The 17120-nt window shown below is 37.4% G+C and overlaps 1 protein-coding gene across 4 annotated transcripts in view; it reads left to right on the forward strand.

The window, feature by feature from the left end:
- CADM1 (cell adhesion molecule 1) overlaps nt 1–17120 on the forward strand; it is a 361874-nt gene that overhangs the window by 271533 nt on the left and 73221 nt on the right. For all 4 annotated transcript variants that reach the window (XM_036744674.1, XM_036744675.1, XM_036744676.1 and 1 more), the window contains exons 2-3: nt 12297–12443; nt 13772–13924. In XM_036744674.1, coding sequence (XP_036600569.1) covers nt 12297–12443; nt 13772–13924 — 300 coding nt within the window. The remainder of the gene's footprint in view (nt 1–12296; nt 12444–13771; nt 13925–17120) is intronic.

The raw sequence follows: 17120 nt of genomic DNA on the forward strand, positions 1-17120 counted from the left end.
CTGGAGGCAAATGTAGAGAAAAAAACTGCAGTTAGTGAGTCGGAGCATAAAGTGACCCAAGTTTAATAACGATACCTCTCTCCAAAGGCCAGACATTATTAAATTGGTTGCTTAAAAGCTGGGTACAAAAGAACAAGAGAAATGCACGTGCCCTGGTCATTGAGGCTCTAGGCTGAGAGTAATAGAGGGAGATGAGATTGTAAGAACTTTGTGGTGCCCCAGTGAATGGAGGGTGCACCAAGCTGAGAGTGTGGTGAGTTCTAATAGTAACACCAATAGTGGCTCACATTTAAATAGCAATTTAAGCTTTGCAAAGTCCTTTCCTTAAAATCACCCACTAAGGTAGGGGGCATAGTATTATTCTCCCCATTTTACAGAGAAGCAAACTGAGTTTATGTGAGAGCTTAAGTGGTGTCATATCGCTGAAAGGTAGGAGTGTAGGCCCCAGGTATCTTAATGTCCAGGTGCTGTATACTATGCGCTGTGCTGTTTTCCACTGATTTAGGATCCAAAGGCATGAGTTGGAATCTCATTTCTGCTATTTACTCTCCGCATGACCTTCAACAAGTACCTGATTTCATCTTTTCATCTATAGATCAAAAGCGACTGGACAAGATGTCTGAGTTTTTCCTGGGTCCAAACCCTGTGAACCTAAGTTTAGAGTATTCTGTATAGCTCTTTCGTTAGTTTCGGTTTGGGATATAAGAACCCACTAGTTAAGAAAATATGACTCTGGTGGAACATACTTTTTTGGAACCATGATGACTGCTCATTTTCCTTCTGAAATAGGCTTATTCTCCAGACAACCCCATTGGACACTGTAGCCCAGAGCGGAGGGACACCATGTTCCAGAATGCATCCGAAGCAATGAGAGGATTAAGAACTCTAAGCATTTTTTTCCCCCAAGACTTCAACCTGCGTATTGTAGAGAGCTGTGAATTTAGAGGCGTGAACTATTGCCCTCACACATGGGGGCTCCATGTTTCCTGAACCATAGGCCTCTCCAGGAGGAGTTATTTTTGTTGTGTCTCCAACCCAGTGCCTCACCAGCTACCAGCGCTTACTGAAGCACATCGTTCCCTTTAGAATTAAATTTTGAATATCAAATACTGAACTTCTCCTCTAGAAGTCCATACACAGGGAAGATCATATTTTTCAGAACCAGTTTTCATGCTTACCGGCAGTTGTCTGATATATCCCCAAGGGTGTACCGTGTCATATTTTCATTTCATGTGCAAAGTGGTTGGTGCAGGAGATCAACAGTTGGCCTTTCTAGCTGTGGTACATTTATTCTGTCTGCAAGAGACTTGGTAAATGTTGGAAGACTGGAAAACCACCAAGTTTTATGCTGTTGCTGAAACAGCCCAATTTAAAGCCATCTTTTTATTCTTCTTTTGCTCTCCATGGGCACCACAGAATCAAATCCCTTGAAAAGAAGTCTCTTGCAATGCCAACTCAATTAACTTAGTAAGGAGCATCTGTCTTCCAATATTACATTCTTCTCCAAAGTCTAGCTTGGGTGCTGGCTTACTGTTAATAACAATAGCTAACATTTATATAATGCTTTAAGGTTTGCAATGACCTTTTCAGATATCTCACAAACAGTCTTAGGAGATAGGTGCTGTTTTTGTCCCTACTTTACATATGAGGAAACTGAGGCAGACTGAGGTTAAGTTACCTGCCTTGGGTCACACAGCCAGTAAGTTTCTGAGGCTTGATTTTAATTGAGGTTTTCTTGACTCTAGGTCCAGCACTAAATTTATTCATTGCACGACCTTGTTACCTAAAAAATATTTTTAAAAATATCACCATAGGAGGACTGAGGAAAGACTGCTTGTAAAATGTAGGATTTGCCTGAGATTTGAAGGAAGCCAGAAGATGAAGATGAGGAAGGAGTGTTATGAGTATGGGGGGGACACTGAGAAAACACCCAGAATTAAGAAATGGGGTGTCCTTTGTAAGGAACGGCAAAGAGGCCAGTGTCTCTGCATCACAGAATATGTGGTAGTGTGTAAGGAGTAAGAAGACTGGAAAGTTGTGGTGAGGGATAGGGTTGGGGAGGCTATAGGTGTAATGCACACAACACAGATGAAGATTCAGCAAAGGAGACTTGGGAAAAGAGAGTCGTAAGACAGGCAGGAAGAGAACCAGGAAAGAGAAGCGTCACAAAGACCTAGAGCAACACCCCAACTTATTAGCCGGGAGGTCCAGGGAAAGACTCAGTTTTTTCAACCCCAACCTGGTAAAAATATTGTTACTACCTGTGGCATAGAGTTATTGTGAAGAATATCATTTAGTGTTAGAATGCTGCCTAAATGAATTATTATGACTGTTATTCATAATAAATAAAAATGAACAAATGGATCTTTTTGCTTCCCTTTATTTTTTCGTCTTTTTGATATTTGTGAAGCCTGTCCACTGGAGGGAGTTTTACTGCAAGGTTAGGACATCTCACTTTTCTTGAAGAAGATGCTATCTCTTTGATACATGAAAAGAGCATAAAAACTGTCCATGTATGAAAAGTAGTGAGAAGATGAAAAGGCCTGTTTTTGTGGCCTACTTTTTAAATGAAATGAGTAAAAAGATTACTTGATGCTTGTTATTTTACCAGTGTTGATCTTTTAATTCCTGTTGCTTCTATTACCATTAGCTTCTTTGATAAGTAAATTTGGATGTGAAAACTAAATTGTGGCTCCAGGATTAATGTTAGGTATCACTTTTTTCCAAGTAAGGAATAAACAGTGGATTATGGTAAACATTCTATAGTGGGAATTGCCCCCTTTTAATTTTACACTATTAGGCAGTTCAGACATTAATTGTAATAATCACTTTGGTTGCCACGCTTTGCTGTGTGCACTGATTAAGCTGTCCTATTGAGTTCAGAGTCCTTTAAGGACTCAGGCTAATGTGGTAGTTGAAATTGAAGAAGCACAGTCAGGGATACTTAAACTACCTCCTTTTGTCATTGTCTCACTTGAAAAGAGTTTTCGGATATCTAATCGATGTTTCTTTTCAGAAAAGCGATGCCAATCCTGTATGTAAATGCCACTTGGACTGTGCTTGACCTTTCTCTATTCAGGAGTTTTAATGTTTGAGCCTAATAGACACAAAAGTGGATATAGTCTAGTGCTTATCCCTCTTTAAAGTTGAGAGCCAGGTCACCCACCTTTGGTTTAGTACAGCAAAAGAAACTCTCTTGTTGAGGGAGAAAAGCAGAAATGTTTCTTCTTGAAACCTGGATAATAGAGAATTAAAGAGATCTCCTTTCCTTCTGTATAATTCTATGATTCTGAGCTTATTATAAAAATACAATGAGACAAGGGAACCTTTAAAATAATTGCTTTTCTCCAAAAAACAACCCCCCCCCAAAAAAAAACAAACCCAAAATGTTGTTCTTGCATCCCAATTTCAGAAGGTCCAGGATTTCTTTCTGAAGTAGGTAGGAAAGCTTTTGTACTTTAGTAATTGGTTCTCATGGGTTTCTGAGGACTTTTTAAAAAATGGTAGGTGAAGCAGAAAACTTAACGTTGTGTACAAAGCCTGTTGATGACCCCTCTTCAAATATAGATAGGCCATGGCAGACACATCATCACTAGTCCCATACCTTGAACCCTTTCCAGCTTGGTGGTAGAGCCTGCCAAATCTTTGACTCCACTAGCACAGCCTTCAATAACCTGGGTCACTTTTATGCCATAGTGATACATCATTTTAGGGCTTTAATGGAGCATTTAAAATATAATGTACTTTCATTTTGACAGATATTGATTAAACATGTGATATGCATAATGCATCATACTAGATGGTACAGGTTACCCCAAAGATAAATCTGATGCTGTCACTACCCACAGGAAGCTTACGTTTTTCCACTTGAAATAAAGATTTAGAGCTAGAAGTCACCCTAACTAGCCTTAGGGCTGTGAAGGAGAAACTTCATTCTGAGACCTCCTTTAACCCCCATTGGAACTCCAGAATAATGGAATCCTACCTTAGAAACTGGAGCTACTAGATTCATCATATTAGAACCAATAAGCCTTTATGTAACTTGCTATTTGTTTGTGTATAATTAAAGTAAAAGCTAAACGCGCTACGGCAAGCCACCATCATGAGCATCAATATTTGTGGCTATTCTGTCTTCATGTGAATTTTAGAGTTAAAGGTGAAACTCCATCTTTAACCCCCTTGTGGTGGTCTAAACAGTGATTAATGAACTAGATGTGATTCCTGCAGACCTTTCAAAGGGGAGATGAAGAATGGAATTTTCGTTTTTGGGTTTTGGTTGTTTTTTTTTGTTTGTTTTGGTTTAGTTTTTTTTTTTTTTTGGCCAGGACCTTTGCTTAATATACAGCTTCTAAAATAAATGTCCTTTTTTTTAATGCCAAGAAAACAAATGGAATTTCTCAAAAGTACACATCGCTTGACACAATAGGCCTTAATTGGTGTCAAGGAGATGTTAGGATAAATGGGAAAATGCCCATTTAGCTGATAAGACTGAAAAGTGGCTCCTTGTTATGAGCTGTCATTTCAACGTGTATTTAAACTATAGCAAAACTGAAACATATTTGCCATATAGATCATAATGACTCCAAAGGAGCCATTATACTCTATTATGTAATTACATAATCAAAGTATGCATAGCAATCAGCTTTTGGAATTCAATGCTAATCAAACATACCTATAGTATGTGTTTAAGCTAAAATAGAGAGCGTTAATTTGCCATTAGTCAACTAAACAAGAAATGTGTATACAGAATATTCATGAATAGCTTAATATTATGTCAGATGATATTTTTTGTTTTGTATTCATGGAAAATCAACAATTTTAATTGAAGAAAAATCTAGTGCAGAGGCAGAATTGCTACTGCGATTTTTTACCTCACCTTTAGTGATTATTAAAGGAGATTAGATTAAAACCAAGATGCTTCTCTTTCACAGGTTTCTTTCATGCTCAGGGAAATTTTTGATATCTTGACCATTTCCACAATAATGGAGAATGCTCTTTTGAACACAACAAATGAAACAAAATAAAACTGACCATTGTGCAATTGACAGATCTCTCTCTCTCTTCTCGTGTATACACATATGTCTGTGTATATATATTTAAATATATTATTTTGATATGTGTGTGTATATATGTGTGTATATATATATGTGTATGTATATATATGTATATATATATATATACATACATAAATAAAATATTTTGATAAAAATAACTTGGTGAAGGTCACAATGGCAGGAATGAAGGATTTCACATTCTTGTACCAAGTAAGGTCTCATGCATTTCTTGATTTGATTTAATGTGTTCTTTCTGTGTTTATAATCTGTATGGTGCCTTTTAATTAATAATGATTGTTTCTGTGGTGTAGGACCAGAATATGCATTGCAAATCAACATACTAGGCTGCAGATCAAGATACTGTTGCTGCTTTTAGTTGTATTGGAATATGGATAGGGATCAAAAAGGTTAAGAGAAGCTTTGTAAACAGCAGACAGATTGAATACCTTTGATTTCGAGTAAATATTTAAGTATTCATGAAGGTTGAGATACTGATTCTTTTGGAAAACGAAGAGTTGTGTTTATGCATAGATGGTCTTGCCATTAACCCTAACCCAAAGTGGCTGGAAGTCTCTCTCGGGATTGTCTTCTGTTGCCTCTTTCGTCTGCATGTTGGACTACTGAAGAAATTACTTTAGTGTTTTAATGGGACAAAATTCTTTCATCAAAAGCTTTCGTGGCTTTAACTTCAAATAATTTATTTCCAAATTACTTTTACAGTAATTCTTATTAATTTAAATAGGTTTCTGATTTGATATAAAACTGTAAATGCAGGAAGAAGCATAATGAATTGAAAGATAGGATTGAGTCCTTTAAAGCAAATGTACAAAATATGCTGGCAATAATTGCTTAGATAGAAATCAAATCTTAATGGCTTTGTTAATGATTTGTAGTGAATGTTATGTTTACATAGACTTAGGGAGCATACTTCCAGTTCGAATCTTTCACAGAAAGATTTTTTCCCCCTAAATTCCCATAGCCTTCCTTCCATGATTTTTCCCCCCTTGAAATATGCTTATTCTTGTCTGAAATGCAAGGAAAAATTGGAGGTAATTTTGGTGATTTGAAATCATAAAAATCTGTTGGGGGGATAGTATTCTCATTTTTAAAAATGAATAAATAAACACATTAACAGTCACATTCTTAGGACATGATGGGTCAGAACGACCCATCAAAAAATCTTTTGGGTTGAAGATATATTCCCTATTTGAAATGAGGAATGTCCATATATTGCCCTAGAAAAGAATGTTTTGTGTGGAACACTGACTCAGTAAAGACATATTCACATAGCACTTTAAAGATATATGCAAGATATTTTTGTAGCCTTGTGGTAATTTCTTGTGGATCCATTAATTATTCTAACAATCCCTGAACTTTACAATTGAGGTATCTTCATTTAGAATAGCTACCCAAATTGATTCTACCTTATTGTGCTTTTTTGAAATGATTTTTTAACATAAAATCTGCTTTTTTGATTACACATCTACCATTTTACTGTACTGAGCTGATAGTGGATCCAATCGTATGGTCAGGGAGAAATAGGGATTTCCTAATACGATTTCGCTTTTTAAGGAGCTGTTTCGAGGACTTTTTGTCTTTCAGATGCACTTGTGCCTCATGTCACAACTTGGGCAAACTGTTGGTTTGCCCAGCTCTTAACTGTTAGTTAAGAGACTCCAAGGTACCTCAGGTGTCTGGGATTCAATTCAGCTTATATTTACTTTTACCCATGGCTTACCCTTTTATTATAGATTTGAATGGAGAGATTCTTCCAGAATAAATGTAGTCCTTCTTTACTTATTAACAGCTAGATTGTTGGGGTAAGAGTTCTCAGTGCTGCAAAAGCCTACCACACCATGTTAATAAAGCCATTCTCCAGGGGGAAAGTGTACTGGTGGTAAGAGAAGAGAGAAACTAGTAAAGAGAATGTTTAATGTTCAGTATGGTTTCTCCCTTACTTTGAATGACATAATTGTATTCTGGATAAATTAAGAATTTTTTTTTTAATCAGACTAACTCAAGGTAAGATAGCTTCCTTTAAATATGAATAAGTATTCACAACAGAGTAGATAATATCCTAGGAGAAAAATGTTCTATAGTTCACCAGTAAAAATAACAATTCGTAGGTAACTTGGGAGAATGAATTCCCATTTTGTTTCCGAGCTGGGGGACTTGGAGCTCTCACCTATGCATCCAGGTCCTTTCTCTTAGAAAATGGAATTACTGATTGATTTTTATGCAGTGCCAATTTTTATATGGCTTATATTTGCATGTAGTTTTTATAGCCATGTGAGATTTGAGGAAAGAAAGAAATGAGCTAAAGCTAAATGAAAATAGAATTAATCCCAGATTTATATGCTGAATACTCCCACTAACTAGACTGTGATGGTCATTAAGCACGAAAATAAGGGTTATCTTTTTAGATAATGTGCTTTCTCTTTCATGTAATGGGCTAGCAACTCTTGGTTTGCTAGAGAACTTTTACATGAGGCCGGTAGTGGCAATAATTGTATGGAATGCCATGTAGATTTTTATTTATAAAGACTTAAAAATAGAATTTTTTACAGAGAATCTAGTTGCAGCTATAAATTGAAATTCAGTTTTTTTTTCTATTTCCGGAAACCCCACCCATACCAATTAGTAGCACAGAATTTCCAAGTGTGTCAGACATTGTTTCAGCTTTTAAATAAATGAGCTTGCTGTTAACAGCCTTACTTAATGCTTACAGTTGCTTGTACCTGTTTGATTTCTTTTGAAGGGAAGCATGTGCTATTTCTGCTTCTATTGTATATATCTTAATTGAGTTTCAGAAAACTGAAAAAGGTTTTAAAAATGGTTTGTTTAGGAGAGACATATGAGTTAGCTGTTTGTCTCCTTCTGCTGCACATCAAATTGTGTTTTGTAACAACCTAATTGTCATGATATCTATTTCAAGGGGAAATTTATCAAGTCACAGTGCACCCTTCTGTTCAGAAAAAATACTCAAGGATGTGAGCAGAAATTATTTTTACATAAAGGCTGCAGGCAGTTCAGAGTACTGACATACATATCATATTTTCATCACTGTCATTCACTTCCTTTGCCTCAAATAAATAGGTTCATTATTGTTCTAGTGCAGCCACCTTATGGTTTCTCAAAGGGCGGAGTACAGCTGCTGTCCAGGTGCCCGGTATAATTTATTGGCTCTCACAGGGTGTCATCGTCAGGCTGTCACCACCAGCCACAGCACTTCGACATCTTTTAGGAAAAGATTTCATTATTACTTTAATTTTTTTTTTTTTTTGGCATTAGCATTAACCATGTTAAAGTATGGAGAATTGGCTTTTTTTTTTTTTTTGGAGGCATTGGACATAATAATACTATAATGATGGTGGAACTGCTTTGGACTTGTGAGGCACATTTTCCCCAGCAAATTCAAAAAGGCCCACTCGCACCATTTAGTTAATAAAAAGCACATTAGATTGACCTGGCCTTTTGTTCCTTGAGATGTTTTTACTATAACGTATCACTTTTAAAAGCAACTTTGCTGTTTCATTACCAAAGATACGAAATCAGCTCAGTGCCTTTTGGGGGGGGGGGGTGTATGGGGGGGGAAGATATGGTTTAATGATATATAATAACATAAATATAGTACACTAGGATCGGAACAAACCAACCTTAGGATTCTGGGTAAAGCACTATCCCAAATTGAGGTGTATAGCTATTGTTAGGCTGAAGTATTCCATTAGGACATAATTGAATTGGAACTGGTTTTTATTAAGTTCTCCTGTATCTGAGAGATTGTAGCCAGGACCTGGATGTCCTTGGTTTATGTTGAAGAGATTAATGCCTATCTCACTGTGGCTTTTCTGCATCTACCTTTTATAAACTGAAGGTTCTTATTTGTATTACTAATAAACTTCTTTTAGCAACAAGAAATGCCTCTAACAACGAAAGAGCCTATGTTTTGTATTCTAGTCTTTCTCAAGACAAGTTCCATGACTCACCGACAGTTACAGCATTTGATTTTAATTTACAGCAGTTTAATTTTTTCCTTAATTTTCTCACTAGATTGGGTTACCCTGAAGAAAGAAGCTTATTGTCCTTTTTGTGCATAATTTTGCTAGGGCTAGTAAAACTACAGGGATTTTAGCACCTTGAAAAGCTGCTTGATTGGCAGGAATTCCCTTCCCCTTTTTCTTTTCTCAAATCTGGGAATAAGATTCTCCCTGCAGCTCGTTTCTAAATTCAGTGTTTGTCACAGTAATTCACTAAGGAAAAAATAAGCATCACTCTGTTTTTCTGATCACTTTTTCTCTTTGTTGTTATTCTGTAACACCATCAGCACACTGAGCCTTCCCTTGCAATATCAAACTGGAGCAAATTTGCCATTTTGCTCCCTACAAACCCTGTGGGCCTGGTTACTTACTCCCCAGGTTAATTCCCTGGTTCATCCTTCTCAAGATTGGGCATCATTTTGGTTTGCTTCTCAATCACCAGGAATTTCTATTTATCTGTGGCTCCAGTAATTTTTTTCTTGTCTGTTGAGTTTCCTCTCTTGTAATCCTCTGGTAGGAGGTATACTGTTTCTGGGTGGATTTGGCAGAATGCAATTTCAGTCAGAATCCCCACTTCACAACCCCTAACCCCATCTTACGTGAACAGGGTGCCCCTGTAGAGAGTTGATGACAGATAACAAGTCCTGCCCCTATATTATAATTATATTGCTGGAGAATTTGAATGTTTGTGAGTTTTGTCCTCTCTTATTTTTCTACACAATTACCCATTTTTGTCCTTTGTCTCTGAGAAACACAAAACTTGGCACAGAACTTCTTTAACATATGCATAGGTTGAAGCTTTTTGACATTTATCTTTTATGAATCTGTCCAGTTTCTCCAACTAAAAGATAAACTTTACACGGGCAAGAAGCTGTGATTTATATCTGTTTGGATCCTGTTGCCTAACTTTCTACCCTAAATCCCTTTAGTATTTCACAAGTGTTATTTGAGGATTGAAAATAATCATAACTTCTAATTGTGTGCTCATTCTTGAAGTAAAAATGTGAAGATACTTTACCCTGACTATTTACACCCACATTGATTTTCCATTCTTTGGGCCATCCTGTTGCCCTTCTTGGCCTTCTTTTATTTATTTCTTGGCACATGATCACTTCCTGTCTTGTATTATTCTCTTTTTCTTAGGTTTGATTCTTCAGCTAGATGGTATATGCTTTCAAGGCAGGAAACATATCCTGTTTTACCTTATATACTTTCATAATGCGTATTGGGTGCTTCATGCTTGTTCAATGAATTGTACTTGACTGGTATGCAGTATGGGGAACTGAAAGATCTCTGATTTGGGAATCCACTCTGAAGATTTGGCGAGTCCGTGCCAACCACTTATTAGGAGGAAGGTATCTTACTCCTTAGGACTTCAGTTTCCCTTTCTATAAAAGAGTTTGTAATACTTACACTACTCATTTTATAAACTTGTTGTGGGAAAATGACTATTTCTAGTGCCCAACACATGGTAGAGGCTGGACAGATACTGTATTGTCTACCACAGAGGTCAGTGGTAGATGAGCCACTGGTGGCTGGTAGGCTATTCATCCCTGATATTTCCACATATGAGAGTCAAAACCACACCCCCGTGCCCTATGAGAGTCAACATTCCTAATGCTCACTTCTGTTATCCCACACTTGAGAAAGAATGAATGAAAGAAAAACATTTATTAGGTGCTTAGGATATGCCAGACAGCAGGCCCTGGAGATTCAAATTCAGAAGTGGTAGATGGACTCTCTGCTCACAGGGGTCTTACAGCATTGTTATCTGTAACACATATTGTTGCTGTTCAGTTGTATCCCAGTCTTCATGACTCTGTGGATCATACCATCCATGGGGTTTTCTTGGCACAGATACTGGAGTGGTTTGCCATTTCCTTCTCCAATGGATTAAGTCATACAGAGATTAAGTGACTTGTCCATAGTTACAGAGCTAATAAGTGTCTGAGACTTGGAGGATTTGAGCTCAGGTCTTCCCGACTCCAGGTTCAGCATTCTATCTACTAAGTCACCTAGCTGCCTCCTATAACAGATAGAGCGGAGGGTAATCAGGTTGGGGAGTCATAAGGATGAGGAGTTGGTCCACCTTATTAGGAATCAATTGACATGTCCTTTCTAGGAGCAGTGGTAGTGTGATATTGGTGGAATTACGTGTTGGGTTGGTATCTGGGAAGCAGCAGAAACAGGCAGCAAAATGGATAGGAGTATGGCCAAGTCATTTAATGGCATTGAGATGGCACAAGAGATAGAAAGCTAGGCCTGGCATCAGGGAGACCTGAGTTCCAATCCAGCTTCACATACTTACTAGCTGTGTGACCCTGGGCAATCCATTTAACAGTTCCTCATCTGTAAAATCAGGATAGTAGTAGCACCCACCCACCTCCCACTATTGTTGTGAGGATCTGAGGAGATAACAATTGTAAAGTATTTAACACAGTGTCCCGCACATAGTAAGCAGTATATAAATGTTAGCCATGATTAGCTGTCATTAGATATGAATCATGGTGTGGTCTGATGGTTCAGAGCCAGCCAGATATAGTAGATGACTTGAGTACATATGCCTCATCTCACCAGTCAAGATAGCCCAAGATGGGAACTTGAAAAATGGGTCGATTAACAACTCTGGGGGCCTTTTAGGGTTGGGTGTTTCATTATCCCCTGGTGGTTCTGTTTGAAAGTACTACACTAGGTGAGACAGCAACAGTCCATGTGGCAAGATGGCCAGAGTAGATGGCTGAATGGTCTTTGAGATCCAGTGCTAGCACAGGGTCACAGATATAGGAGGTTTTGAACGAGGTTTGGTGTCTTGTCATAAAACTATTGAAAAGTTTCCAATGAGTAAAAGTTGCTTAGAGGATAGACGTTTAGAATGTGAGTCAGAAGACCCAGTGTACTCTCCAAAATTCAAATTCAGTTTAGCTTTTTGACTTGAGTACTTCTGTTTCTCCATCTGTAAGCTGAGTGTCATTACTTACCCCCATCTACCTTATGGGTACAGAGTCTGCCCAGGAAAATGCAAATGAGTTATTTATCATTCTGTATTATGCCCTTGGTAGGGAGATAGAGATGCTGCGGAAATTACAGTATTAATTACTAAGAAAATAATAATTGTAGTGCTTCTCTCCTAATAGGCGGAACACCATTGATCCAATTTTTGGCCGATCCTAAAATTTTCTTTTCTTTATCTTTTTCTTCTCTTAAGGTGATGGACAGAATTTGATTACAGAAGACGTGACAGTAGTCGAGGGAGAAGTCGCCACCATCAGCTGCCGAGTCAAAAACAGTGATGATTCTGTGATTCAGCTACTGAATCCCAACCGACAGACCATTTATTTCCGGGACTTCAGGCGTAAGTTTTGTGCCTGTAGTATTCGATGGCAACTTCTTTTGCTGCTAGTAGTTTTGATAAAGAGATTGCGAAGGCTCCTTTTTAATTTAATGTTAGATGCTTAAAGTTTAGTCGATTCTTCAGAGGGAAGATGAGACGTGCAATCATAATCTTTCTGCTTAATAGAAACCTGGATGGTCCCCTTTTAAAGTAAGACAGTCTTACTTTGCAATAGGAATTGATTGTAGTAATTCAAGGTGAATTGCAATTGAGTGCCAAAGACTTAGCTGACACAAACAACTCAAATAGGGTAAAGCAAGGAAAATATAGCATTCTGAAAGGTAATCTGTTTGGTTTGAAGATTGAAGTTTTCAAGGTAATTTGTGCCCCTAAAGACAAAACCAAATCTCCTGTTGCCCCCATGTCTGGGTGTGGGAAGCTGTCTCTGGCTTTCCTTGGTGAAATATTTCTAAATCGCAAGCCACAATGACTAATCATTGAACCTAAATTGTGCATAATTGAAATGGTTCAAATTAGGGCTTGGGACTAGACAAACATAACAATAGAATTTTTTCCTTGTCAGTAATCCTCTGAAAAATTGTTATACGAGAGGATTGTTATCTAGCAGAATCAAATGTGTAGAGTGTGTTCCCTCCTGCCTATATGTCCCCTTCCTTTTTCGGTCCCTATCACCTGTAATGGAGATGCCAAACATTTATGTGGTGTGGAAAGAATTGAAGAACTAAAATCAATTAAGGAGAAGGGGGAACAATAATATGAAGAGATGCCAACTGCTTTTGTTTCAGATGAGTATTTGTCAATCTGTAGTAAGCTAGCTGTTGTCAGAATTACCATAAGGACTTCAACAGTAAATATTGAAGGTAAATAAAAAACTACATACATTACGCTTGCTGTGATTCAGATTTCCTGCTTCATGCCTCTTGTAATCGATTCCATGCTATGAAGCTGGGTGTAGTTAGCAATGTGATCAGGGAGTAGACAATCCTCCCTTCCTCTCCCATTTTATGTCAGTCTATCTAGTGATAGGGAGCCTGAAATAATTTATGAATAAATGCTCCAAAGTGACAGCAATAATTATTGGCATTTTGCCAAGGTGGGTGGGTGTTTTCCCCTTTGGTCAGGGTTATTTGTCTAGAATGTAATTACAGTAGAAACTCAAGGTAGAAATACAGGGTGTAGGAAGAAGCTCCTAACATGCAGAAAGATTTAACATTATTTTTCTTTTCTTTAGCTGTCTTTTAAGGCATCTGACTTTGCCAAGTCTGGGGAGGAAAATAAACTATCTGTCGTCTTCCTCACAATCATTAATGATGTGTTTTGTTCCACAGCTTTGAAGGACAGCAGGTTTCAGTTAGTGAATTTCTCTAACAGTGAACTCAGAGTGTCGTTGACAAATGTCTCAATTTCTGATGAAGGAAGATACTTCTGCCAGCTCTACACTGATCCCCCACAGGAAATTTATACTACTATCACAGTACTTGGTAAGAAATGTAGTTGATGCTCACCTCAAGGCTTTTAAACTTTTGTTTAATGCTAGGGAACTGGGTGTGAATTGCCCATAAAACTAAGTGTCTTCCCACAGCAGGGAAGAGGTTAATGGAATATCTCCCTATAATGACCTATTTTTAGATAAGAATAACCTTACCTCATGTTGATTTTTTTAAAATAATCTATTTTACCAAATAGCTATCAATCAGAAATTTATATAGATTTCATCGTCCTTTGGGTTTCAAACCTCAAACTTCGGAAGCAAAGATCAAGAAACCTTAGAGCCCTGCAATGAATCACTGACCACTTGGACTGTCATTGTTTTTAACTAACAGTTTTCATTTTTTTTATTCTATGAAAGTCAGAAAAAGATGGGCTGCCCACATCTGTTTCTTGTTTTAGTTCTTTTTTTTTTCTAATAAAACTGTCTTAATTGTTTTTATTTTAAAGATATGCTTTTTAATACTGTTGGTTTCTTTTTACCTGGTTTGACTTACTGCCTTATTTAATGAGCATACCCAAGATTAGGCTGCAAAAACATTTCTCCATGATCCTGGGCTTTATGGCGGACTCCATCCTCAGAAAAGTAAAGAGTTAAATGCTTCCCTGGAGGAGAAGCATACTGATAAGCACAGAACTTTTAACGTGATGCTGAGCTCACCTTCAGGGAACTAAGGCTCTTTTCTCATAATCACTTGAATATGCTTTTCAGCAACACACCTATAACTGGGTTTCTATACAGATTGTTTTTTCAGTGTGATCAGTAAATATTATTCCACCTAAGGTAATCTGCATGTGATTCTTGCCCCCAGATAGAACTCAATATGTGGGTGCAGTTCATATAGCATTAGCCAAGTTGGGGGCAGGTAGAGGAAGTAGGTTTTCATAGTGAAAGCATCAGGGACACTCACTGTAGTGAGGTAGGAGCTCTGATTTATACCTAAGAGGAGATGATGAATCAAAATCTATTTGAGGCAGAAGACTGCAGCTTTTCAGCATAATGATATGGAGATTTAGAAGGGAAGATAAATATGAAGGACAGTCTTGTATTTTATATGTTTGTGTAACTCCTATCCTGTTGCTTTATTGTAAATGCAAAATTGTAAATAGAAAATTTGTTTCCCTCCTAAAACCAAATCATAGTTTATATCCCCTAAAGCCTATGTACTCCTCAACCAGATAACTACTAATTTGAGAGAGTCTTCTTAAAAAGTCTGTCCTTTAAAGTCCGCATATATGCACGTCTTACTATTAATTTCCTTTCAGGTATTCATTTTGGGCTCTGATTGAGGTTTAAATTCACATCAGGCCAATAGATAAACAGAACAGAAAAGGTTTTCCAGAGAAGACTTGCCTTGAAATTTTACAAGGGTATAATGTTCGATAGCATTTGTCTGCAGTTCTTATCTTTTAGTGGGAGTTTGGGAATACATCTTTTGCTTCTCAGAGTAAGTCCTCAGATATGTAAGCTTCAGACTCACCGTCCATTGTGCTCTCCAGTCAGACATTCTACGTTCAGGATGTCAACAAGGAAGTGTCAATATTGAAACTTACAAGTGTTTACAATGCTTTGCATTTTCAGAGTATCTATTAGGCTCCTTGAGGTACAATTCACAGACAAGAAAAAGGAGATTAACCATCTTGTTAAGATTACAAAATATATCAGGAAGAACTAGAATTGAACACTGTGTTCCTATCTACCAATCTATGTTGAATCTCTTGTCAAGGGTACCCACGATTTATGCCCCCAAAGATACACACCTTTGGTTTTCAGAAACATATCTGGCCACTGGCAAATAATAACTAACTGTTGGCTTTCGGTGACTGATAATCTTGTTCAGAAAGCTGCAAGACCAATCCATTATGAGTGTGAATAAGCCCTCCATTTGGGAGGAGGAATATACCAGGAGCAGGTTTTGGGGGAGACATTATGCCGGGAATCCTTTGTTGGGGGGAATCTGATTATTTTAAATGTAACAGTTTCTTGCTTGTATTTTACAGAGGCAAGAACTTAAGTATACTTGAAAGTTAATGGCAGTAGATGTTCTTTCTGCAGATAGTCTTACACATTCATTAAATATTCTTTCCATTGAATTTACTCCAGGATTCCTTGACAGAGTAAAATTGTTGTCATCAATGTTTGAATCTTTCATACTCTGAAATCTGACAATTTCCACTGATACTCATATATTCAAACCTTTTCTCCCAAGGTTTAGGGTTTTGAGATAGTATAATGAATGAAGAATGATGTATTAGCATCTCTGTTGCCATGTACGGTACTCTGAAAGGAACGCCATATGTACTTACACAGCTGTCAAACTTCTCGATAGGTTGAAGATGCTCATTTCAGCGCGTGTGTCTATTAGTTGTTTGATGCATTCAGCAAAAAAACTTCAGCATAATTATAGGGCAAAAGATGGATATTTGTTAATGTTATCTGTGCCATTCTAAAGATACTATTATGTTTATTATCTCATCCATAGAAAAAGCGAAAACTCCCCCATGGTATTTTGCATGCACTTCGTTGCTTGTTAAGACATTCGTTTACTTTTTCCACTCATGAACAGTTTGTTTCTTTCACCAGAGTGTACTACAGGCCTCTCCTTATCCTATTATTCATGAGTTATGAGAGAGGGAGAAAGAGGGGGGGAGGGGGAAGAGTGTGTGTGTGTGTGTGTGTGTGTGTGTACGCTGCTCTAAGATTAATCTAGTTACTGATAATAGTAGCTAATATTATTACAGTGTTGTCCTTCTACGATTAGTGTTCACTCTTAAGATTCCAGGAACAGGAGAACCTAATTATTTTAAAGGGTCTTAGAGTGAGATTTCACTTACTGATCAGTTTTAAGGTTCCTCTTTTGTTATAATTAACGCGGCTCTGCTTTTTTAATATGTGGTAGGAGTAATGTTTATAATTAGCACTTTTATAGATTTGAGGTTAGCTAAAAAGAACCTTGACACTTCCTTGCTGATTCTTGGGCCTTCCCTGTATGGGATTTTCTTTCAGGTTCTCCTCTGTATGAATTTCTTTAGATGTTTCTACAGTTATTTCCATTCATGGTCAAGGCTTAAAAAATACCCTAAATATGCCTGTTACTAGACTATGTATGAGTGGATTTATCATTTAATCTTAAATCATTTTCTCACAAGTGAAATTTTTGTATTGAAAGAATCCCTCCTCATCTATAT

This window comes from Trichosurus vulpecula, chromosome 2 (assembly GCF_011100635.1).
Source record: "Trichosurus vulpecula isolate mTriVul1 chromosome 2, mTriVul1.pri, whole genome shotgun sequence".
NCBI lineage: Eukaryota > Metazoa > Chordata > Mammalia > Diprotodontia > Phalangeridae > Trichosurus > Trichosurus vulpecula.